The 9975-nt window shown below is 32.1% G+C and overlaps 2 protein-coding genes across 3 annotated transcripts in view; both read left to right on the forward strand.

Moving 5' to 3' along the window:
• On the forward strand, positions 911–4241 carry LOC105162524 (chaperone protein dnaJ 6). The gene is made up of 8 exons (XM_011080566.2): positions 911–1162; positions 1687–1785; positions 1887–1988; positions 2871–2930; positions 3019–3125; positions 3195–3277; positions 3694–3784; positions 3880–4241. Exons 1-8 carry the CDS (start codon positions 1046–1048, stop codon positions 4064–4066), a joined length of 846 nt encoding a protein of 281 aa, XP_011078868.1. The 5' UTR covers positions 911–1045; the 3' UTR covers positions 4067–4241.
• LOC105162525 (serine/threonine-protein kinase Nek6) overlaps positions 8136–9975 on the forward strand; it is a 4638-nt gene continuing 2798 nt past the window's right edge. The window contains exons 1-5 of one of the 2 annotated variants that reach the window (XM_020693915.1): positions 8136–8423; positions 8513–8637; positions 9095–9161; positions 9681–9746; positions 9878–9924. In XM_020693915.1, coding sequence (XP_020549574.1) covers positions 8519–8637; positions 9095–9161; positions 9681–9746; positions 9878–9924 — 299 coding nt within the window. In that variant the 5' untranslated portion in view covers positions 8136–8423; positions 8513–8518. The remainder of the gene's footprint in view (positions 8424–8512; positions 8638–9094; positions 9162–9680; positions 9747–9877; positions 9925–9975) is intronic. The other variant, XM_011080567.2, reaches the window with a different exon arrangement.

Here is a 9975-nt window from a genome sequence, read left to right on the forward strand (position 1 = left end):
GCCGTTTGAGCAGTTGTCGAACGTTATGACTTTGATTTATTTGGTATAATACCATTCATGTTTTTTTTAAAAAGAAAAATAAAAAATTATTCTTTGAATCACTCAAAATTTGTATTCCAGGATTAATCTTCTTTAATTTTTGTACATATCCATAATTAATCAAAAACAATTTCTAGCACTATTTATGCTTTGAGAGGATGCCAAATTTAATTAATTAAAATTAGTGCAATCTTAAAAAGAAAAAAGACATAGCAAATGGACTAAAAAGCCCATGGGCCATGTGAGTCATTTTTGCAAATGGGCTGCGAGCTCAGAACATCAAACTGGGCCAGCTACCCCAATTTTTACTTGCATTTCGTAAGTTAAGTAGCAGTAAAAATTGAGAATATTTCAAAATAAAAAGACAAAAATGAAAAATGAAATTGAAGATAGAGTGCTTGAAAAAATAGTTTAAATTTTCATCAATTAATTTATAATTTTTAATTTAAATAATTTAAAATAGAACTTGTAAATGAAAAAACAATGCCAAAAGGCTTATTTTAAGCATTTGCGGACACCCCATCAATGTTAATTCTCATGTATAAAATTTTAAAATAAGATATTATGATTTTAAAACTCAACTGAGAAAATATGAGCTCTTATGTTATTTTTGTAATTTAATAAATTTAATTATACTAATTAAAAATTTATCATTATTGACATCTGAACCATTTCAAATATGTTATGATTTTTAAAAATATCTGCGCAAAAAACTTTATTTTACAATCGTATGAATTTAATAATAATGAAACTAAATTTAATTTTTGAGTTTAGTGAAATTGGAATTTATACCGAATTTTAAAATCCAATGGTGGGAAGAAGGAGAATTAGGGGCGAAATGGCGGGAAGGAATCGGTCCAATTATCTCGCCTATAAATACGATAGCCGGCTCTCACTCTCTTGCTTGTTTACTCTTTCTTAGACGCATTTTCTCAAGCAGCTTGCGTGCACAAGTTCATTACACACCTCTCCAATTTTTCTTTCGAACAGAACTAGGGTTGCGAGAATGGGGAAGAGGAAGAAGACTAGGGTATCAGAGGAAGATTTAGAGAATGAAGACGAAGAGAAGAGGGAGAATCAGGAATATCGGTCTTCGTCGTCAAATGAGAAGAGCTTGTACGAGGTATATGATCGGCATTTTCATTTCCCCAGGAATTCGTACATGCTTTTTGGTTTTATATGAATTGGGCATGCAGAATTCGTAAATCTTATGTGTAAATTGTACACTTTTCAATATTGTTTTGGTATACGAAGATTGTAGTGAATTCCAAATTTGCGGAGGTTTTCCTGGATTATGGGATTTCCGAGAATTTGCTAAAACCTATGCATCAAAATTCCAATTGAGGAATTGATCATGTAGTATTTAGACCAAGTTCACGCTTAAAAATAACCCAGAGGTGGTTACATATGGAGTACATCTTGGAGCGGTGCTATGAACAATGGAGTTCCCCAAAACTTAAACGTGGTCATTTCCCCCTTAAGTTTTTGGATTCATCCCTATTCATGATTCGAGCCATTAATACTTTGTGCTTGAGCTGGATAATTTGGCATGTTAAAGATTCTTGTGGCTATATCGATATGTTTGTTTGGTTGTTGCTTAAATAATATTTTAATCTGTAAGTTATGATTGAATGGGTGCATTTTTAGATTCTTGGTGTGGACAAAACTGCATCTCAACAGGAAATAAAGAAAGCTTATTACAAATTGGCTTTACGGCTGCATCCTGATAAAAATCCAGATGATGAGGTAAATATTGTAGTTTCAGATGTTCAATTGTGTGGTTCTCTTACTACAAAGTCATCCGTGGTCTTTTACAAAAATTTAATGATTCACGTTTTGTTCTGTAGGAGGCCAAGGAAAAATTTCAGCAGCTGCAAAAGGTTATATCTATTCTTGGAGATGAAGAGAAACGTGCAGTGTATGATCAAACAGGCTGTGTTGATGATGCTGTAAGTCATGACCTGACCGCCTCTTTTCAATTATTTGTCGAACCCTTTAATAAGGGTATCTCTTATAGAACTGAATCATAATGTTTGTATTCGTTTTCTGAGTGTTTTGTTGTGTTTTATGGAGATAGATAGAGAAAAATAAAGATAAATAAGTTTGTGTTAGAGATAGTATGTATGTTTGAATTTATTTTTGTAGATAATTTAAAATAAGTATTATATATTTAATGGTGTGTTTTGGGAGATAAAAATTATTATTCATTGTCAAATCATGTCTTTTTTTTTATATATATTTATGTATGTCTGTGTATATATATATGTATGTATTTATGCTAAAACACTTAAAAACATCTAAATGAAAATATTGGGTATGTTTTGACTTGTCTCGAAAATAATTTGAAAATGAAAACAAACATAGTGAATGAGTTATGGATGTATGGACACACTATCCTATTTTATGTTGGGTGTGAAATGATTTTATTTCACTGGTAGAATGGTTTGTTTGCAGCAATTTGGTGAAGTTAATAATTATAATGATAATGTCAAGATAAAATCATGTCCTGCATTAGATACTGTAATTGGGTTGCTACTGGTCAAAGAATTGAAACTTGAAGCTCCTCTGCTTTTGCTTATTCTTATTGGTTGTACTTCTAAATGTTCGTATGCACATCTTTCATTTTTTATATACACTACCATGTTATTGGGAAATGACTCATTATCTGTTGAAGCTCTTTTTACAAAACCATAAAACTTGGCTTGATTAGCTGATTTGCCTGGTTATTAGCTCTGGAAAATCTAGCTTGAAAGGGCTTCACTGAATCCTTTCCTTAGAGGAAATACCTCCTTCAGTCTCTAAACCCACTCTTTTCTTGACTGATTTAACAGGATCTAGCTGGAGATGCCATCCAAAATTTGAGGACATTCTTCCGCACCATGTATAAAAAGGTTACTGTATTCAGATATTTGGCAGAATTCTGTATAAATAGTTAATTTACTTATTTCATCATGTAAAGTACATTGGAATCACTTGCAGATCTCTGAAGCTGATATTGAAGAGTTTGAAGCAAACTACAGAGGCTCTGATTCAGAGAAAAAGGATTTGCTTGAGCTATATAAAAAATGCAAGGGCAACATGGACAGGTACACCTCAGTAGGCCTTATTTGGCTATTTACTTACACATTGATTTTCTTTCTGGAATTCTTTTTCAGGCTTTTCTGCTGCATGCTTTGCTCTGATCCCATGCTGGATTCCCATCGATTCAAGGATATCATTGATGAGGCTATCTCTGCAGGTGAGGTGTCTACTACTGTTTATGTACCTTTTGCATTTGATATTGCAAACAAGTATAGCTTCGATGTCAGCTTAGCTGAACACCCTAAGCTCTTTGTGATATACCTTCGACATTAAAATGATAAAAGATGCTTGAATGTATGTTTCTGAATTGGTCGAATTGTATTGCCCGTCATATCATGTTGCACTCTAGTTGGTTTCATTTTGTTAATGTTTTTGACTGAAATTGCTGATGTTTTGGAGCTGCTGTTGTTTTATCTTTTTATTCTTGTCTGGCCTGCTCATGTTCTCTGGGTGTATGGGTCTAAATTTATGTTTTAATTAGAGGGTTTTTTTTTTTTTCCTTTTTCTTTTCTTATTTTATATGCGCACCAGTTGCTCTCTCACTTGTTCTTTCATGTGTATGTGGATTTGTAGGAGAATTGAAGTCAACCAAAGTGTATGAGAAATGGGCTAAAAAAGTGTCCAAAACAAAGCCTCCCACAAGTCCATTAAGACAAAGAAAGAAGTCAGTGGTTTTACTTCTCTTCCACAAATCTTTACTAAAATTTCCAACTTGGGGAATAAGTTAGAATATTTAATGCTTGTGAAAACCCATTGCAGATCAAAGAAAAACTCAGATCTGTATGCTATCATTGCTCAGCGACAAAACGAGAGGAGAGGCAAGATTGATGCAATGTTTTCATCACTTGTTCAAAAATATGGTGGAGGCGAAGCAGCTCTGGAGCCAAGTGAAGAAGAATTCCAAGCTACTAGAAGAAAACTAGAGAAAAGACGGGCTTCCAAATGAAAGTAACTGCAGTCTACAACCTTTTACATTACTGAACTGTCTCTGTTGGCGCATGCAAATCTGAAATTTCTCTCATACAAAGTTCTATTCTATTCATGGCTGGACATTCTAAACTAGATCAGATATCTGTAAAGATGGCTGCCTCTAACCCGTTTGAATATTCAAGTTTTGTCTATATTGATTCTTGTTTTAGAACTTGTATGTCAGTCCTAGATGTCTTACCGTTCTGTCTGTAAACATTTATATAATTTGCATTATGTCATAGCACTGACTGCATTTAGCATAAGTTTTAAAACGCTAACATATAAATTATTAGATTGTACTGACATGACATAATTTATATGGTAGGATTTGTATAATTTTATGTTTTATGCGTCTAGCAACTTTATTTGAATGTAGACGTCTAGAGTTATGTTTGGAAAGAAGAAAAGAGAGTAAGGGAATATATTGTTAATAATTTGCTGAGGGGGAAAAGGTTTTTTCTCTTGGAATATTCCTATGGCTATGCTTGGACTCAGGAGGAGGAGGGACCCACCAAAAAAAATATTAAAAAAGATACAAATATGTAGTTTAGTAAAAATGAGACAATATTGTCTCTGGTATTTCTTTACTAAATTACAAATTCCAAATATTGGAGGCAATATTTATTTGCACAATAATCATAACACATACTTTTTCTTGATGGGCTATAAAAAGTGTAGCGAGTGATGTGTGGACCATTTGGTCGGCTACCAATTTCCTCTTTTGTCTTTCATACGAAGCAACAAACTAATACATCAAACTTTATATAATTCATTCCCTATTTTAAATTCTTACGGTATTTAAAGAATTATTCAAAGTATTATTGTGTTAGTGAATTTAATTACTTTTAAAAATTGTACATTCATTTGATTAATTTAATTTTGGTAGTAAAATATTGATCACATTCTTCTCTCCAAATCAAATTGTAGTTTATGAAATGATTGGTTGGTTGATTGATTGTAAGTGTTAATAGAAAGAATCCAAATCATAAATTCTAAACAAATAAAAATGAGGGGCAACTACTTTTTGTAATGGCGCTGAGCGTTTTAGATTAGATAAGGTTAGTAAATAATATAATCATTTATATATCAACTTTTCATTTCTTTATTCATTTCTCAATAAATTCCTCAACAACAATCAACTTAATATAAAATTAAATAAATATTTATGCATCTGCTTTTTTCACCTATAATCTCTTACATGTAATATTAATTTTATTGGATTATTATATTTTCTTTCGTTAAGGTTTGGTGTAATTACATGTAAATTGAATAATTACATTTAATACTTCTAAAGTTTTCTTTGGTCTAACAAATAAGTTTTCTCATTAAATAAAATTTACTAATTTTTTTGATATTAAATAAAAATTCATATAACCTCTAATTGATTTATTGTAGGTCAAGTAAATCTTTTTGTGACCAAACTACTCTTATACATCTTCACATGTTAATGCATATGAAAAGATATATTTAATTGTTATAAGGGTGATTTAGTCAGAAAAATTATTTGATCTGAAATATGTCAATCGAGAATGTATACCAATTTTTATTCAACTTTTTTTAGTTGATATTAATAGATTTGGTGAATTTTGTCTAGCAAACAGACTTATTTAGTAGACGAAATTTCAATAGTATTAAATGCAATTTTTTAAATTACAAAAAATCTAAATGTAATTACATTAAAAAAAAAAAGATAATGGAGACTTATATTATTTCCACTTTGATTTTCTTTAAAAAAAAAACCTGGAAAATTGGAAATAGAGACTTTCCAACTGTTCTACCGACAAAGCTTGAACTTCAACTTCCATTTTTCTTTGTAAAAAAAATAAAAATATAAAAAATAATAAGTTCACCGACACTCATTTCAGGGCCATTTTTTTGTGTCACACCAACACAAATTAACCCATTTTTTCCTTCCCCAAATTCAACATTTTATCTCAATTATGGCTGACATTATATGAACAATTCAAGTCCTTGCAGATATTCATTTCAATTGATTTAAAAATAGGATTAATTATATTTTGTCATCGAATTATGATTATTTTTACACTTTGGTATCTAACCTTTTCTTTTGTATCAATTTATCATTTCAATTTTATAAAATTTTGCACTTTATCATTTATAATTATTTTTCAGCCAAGTTTTTTGTTGAGAAAAATCACATGCAGCGCAAATGCGATATTTAAGGATTATGTGATGTGATATTTTTTACCAATGCATAGCATGTGGTGTTTTTCCAATAAAAAAATCATCGTATATGGAAAAGTGAAAATTCCACAAAGTTGAAATAGTAAGTTGACAAAAAAAAAATTTTTTCGACGACAAAATATAAAAGCAGATATAGTTTGGATGCCAAAATGTAACTATCCATAAATTTATGTAATTTAAGCCTTATTGATCAAATTGATCGATATATTACTCAATTTATTAATATTGATAATTATATAGTCACTGTTTTTGAATAGACATATTTATTGAATAGACACCAACACTCTACAAATAATTGCAACATTTATCAATCGGTCAACATAGAATTTTCTACAAATGGCCAATTAAGGCATTTGTCTTTTTTTCATTTATCTAATTATGCAACCAAATTCCCACATCAAATTATTTTGGCAACACCCACAATTAATACTATATAAATATATATACACAAACACCTTCCCCTTTATTGAGTTTTATTTATAGGGTTTTTTAGTGGTGGGGTTTGCTTGATTAGCCCTAAAGTGCCTTTGCCAAAATTATAATACTCTCATTAAGCTTTTATTTTCACTATTTAATTCAGCCCCATGGGTGAAATGTTCCAAAAAGGGGGAAATGTTACTTAGAACTGTTGTTTTAACATTATATAATTAAAATAATGTCATATTAAAAGTATTATATATATATATATATTAATATATTATTGGGTATGGATCATTTTGGACTTCGATCACCGTATAAATTTTGAATAAGTTTTAAGGATGATAAGTGGCTTAAATGGCTGCTATTTGTAAATTACTTATCAACACAATTCTCAGTAAGAGTCGTACAGATAATTTTCTAACCGTTTTTATTAATTGAGCCAGTAATTATGTACTGTCAAAAATAATATGACTCTCATCTTCTTTTCAATGACATTAAATGTAAGGAAACATCTAAAAAAAAAGGATAAAAATGAAATATTAAAAAAAAGAGAGTATGAGATGATTAAAAACTGTGCAAAATTGCTTTTCTTGGAATCCCACTTTGTTTCTTGAATAGAAATGCACCTTTTTTGGGGGGTAAAATTGAAAAACTTTTGACAATCATAAGCCATTATGACACAAATGGAGAATGAATTAGAACCAGATAATGAGCATAAGTTGGGTAAGGGCTAAAATTGTGAATTTTGGTGAAGGATGGTGACATTATAACTGTATTAGATTTGCAGAAATTTTCACTCACTGTGTGAGATTCATCATTCTGTAAATACAAGCAAAACTTTCTTGGCCCTCCTCATTGTTCTTATGTACCTCTCATCCAACACTCCTCCCCCACCCCACCCCCCCTTCCTCTCTCTCTCTCTCTCTCACACACACACACACACACGCACACACTACATTTTAGTAATATGATATTTGGTAATCTTTTGTATCTATAATGTGACTTGAATCTAGAATGTTCCCATGGATGTACTAGAATAAATTTTTGTAGCACTCAATTCTATGATCTTTTGTGCCAAATATTTGAACATGATGAGGTGGATTGTCTGTGTAAGACTTCATACATTTGTGTAGGAATGGTAAGTAAAGATTCAACAAGATTATTAAAATAAATTAATGATGGTCAAGAATTCTAACAACACTCAAACTGTTTTACCTTTTCCTATTCAAAGTTTTTACTATTTATCCTGTTACTTTACTGTGTGATTGCCCTCTTTCCTCTCTCACTCATAATTTTCTTTTATGTTCTTTAATTAGGTACATAAACTTTTTACACATGACCACAATAGGCTTTTGTAGCTTTTGTTAAGACTGGTTTTGTAATAATCAACCCCTTTAATTGTTTAGTATATATAATTGTACCTCTTTGCTGCTTGAGTGTCTCTTCCCCCCTCTAACCAAACACTACCAACCTCCCCATCCTCCACACACACACACACACACTGTTGCTTGTTGCCATAATTGTATCTTTTTACAACTTCATTTGTCAAAGGGTCAGAGAGTTATAATTACTTGCAATAAATTCAAGAACCAGAGTTTGAAGGGGTCTTGTGGTTGAAGCTGCTGTGGAAACTTCAAGATTTGCTCTTCTTGGTTTGCTTGAGAGCCCAAAAGCGTAGAATCTCGAGTTTCTTGCTGGATTGGAGGTGGGTGAGTTCAGTAACAGTTTAAATTTTTGCCTTAAGATTGAATCTTTAGCTGAAGATGGATTGACCCATCTGATATTCTTGGCTTTGAAGGGCTTGATGGAGATGGAAAATGGGGATTCCAAGCCCAAGATGGAAGATTACGAAATAGTGGAGCAGATTGGGAGAGGTGCTTTTGGAGCTGCATTTCTTGTGCTCCACAAAGCTGAGAATAAGAAGTAAGAATTTCTTCTGTTCCTAACCTTCTCTAATGGCTGTGCATGCATAAAAATGTAGCTTTTGACTTTCTGTGGTTGTTGCTCTTCTTCTCTGTGGGTGTGTGTGCGCGTGATCTCTAGTTGGTGAATTTAGTTGACAAGTTATTGCACCAACGGAGAAGTTAAATTTTGTGCAAAGTCACTTGTATAGCTCAAGTAGAAAGACAGATGCAAGAAACTGGGAAATTATATGTACTATTGCCCAAATTTACTGTAATGTTTTGACTAGTGAGACAAATGCAAGAAGGCTAAACAAGAAGCATCCTGCAACTCTTTTCAAGTATTAACCAAGTGAATCAAAGTCTTTTTGTCTAACCTTTTTATTAAATTTTAAGAAAAGAGCATTTTAAGAAATTGAGAGAGGTCTAAGCCTGTTAAAAATGGAGGTTCTGTAATTCTCTTTTATCATCTCTGGCAGGTATGTTCTAAAGAAAATTCGTCTCTCTAAGCAGACGGAGAAGTTCAAGCGTACGGCACATCAGGAGGTATTTTCAGTACTCGTTTTGTTGGTTTTATCAGCAGAATTTGATGTTTTTGTTGGATGTATGATTTGTTTAAGGATCAAGACTTATTTCAACTGTCTTCCCTGTTGGTAAAGAATTTAGCACCCTTGAATTGTTAAAGCAAAAGAAGTTTGTTGAGTGTTTGTTCAGGAAAAAACAGAGAGAGAAAGAAAAGAAGTGAGAGAATAGGCATTTATTGGATGTACTTAAGTTCTTTATTCATGCAGAAGGATACTCTGGCCCTTGACATGGAGCAGGCAAATCTCGATTGCTTAAAATTACACGAATGGGTTTTCTATAGTTTTGTTATTTAGGGAAACGAGTAGGCCACATAACACGTGGATATTTTTACTTTCATTCTAACTTCTTTGTCCAATAATGGGTATATCTCAGCTAGATTTACTTCTTCCTTTTCGTTGGGTGGGGGTTGAGATGGCTTACAAGAAATGACTGCAACTTTGTTCTTCTATCTTGTGTAACGTGTGCTCGTCTCTGTTGCAGATGGACTTAATTGCTAAACTAAAACATCCATATATAGTCGAATATAAAGATGCTTGGGTGGACAAGGTATTACGTGGATTCTTAGTCTTTTATGTTGACTCAAAGCTACCTCAATAGTTTTTAGTTTGTGTAGAGTGTTGGTGTAGCTTGCCTGAATCTGATTCTAAATGAAACCATTCACGTTTGGTGCTCTGTAGGGAAGTTGTATATGCATCGTTACCAACTATTGTGAAGGAGGAGACATGTGAGTTCTCTAGACAAACTCAAAATGTGTGTGTATTTATATATGAGGGAC

Source organism: Sesamum indicum, linkage group LG5, assembly GCF_000512975.1.
Source record: "Sesamum indicum cultivar Zhongzhi No. 13 linkage group LG5, S_indicum_v1.0, whole genome shotgun sequence".
Classification (NCBI taxonomy): Eukaryota; Viridiplantae; Streptophyta; class Magnoliopsida; order Lamiales; family Pedaliaceae; genus Sesamum; species Sesamum indicum.

Bases quoted from the DNA above. Each gene is read 5' to 3' on its own strand.
- LOC105162524 (XM_011080566.2), top strand. From the start codon at position 1,046: ATGGGGAAGAGGAAGAAGACTAGGGTATCAGAGGAAGATTTAGAGAAT. The intron at 3,126-3,194 runs GTACACCTCAGT...ATTCTTTTTCAG, and splicing joins TGCAAGGGCAACATGGACAG to GCTTTTCTGCTGCATGCTTT. The intron at 3,785-3,879 runs GTCAGTGGTTTT...AACCCATTGCAG, and splicing joins CCATTAAGACAAAGAAAGAA to ATCAAAGAAAAACTCAGATC.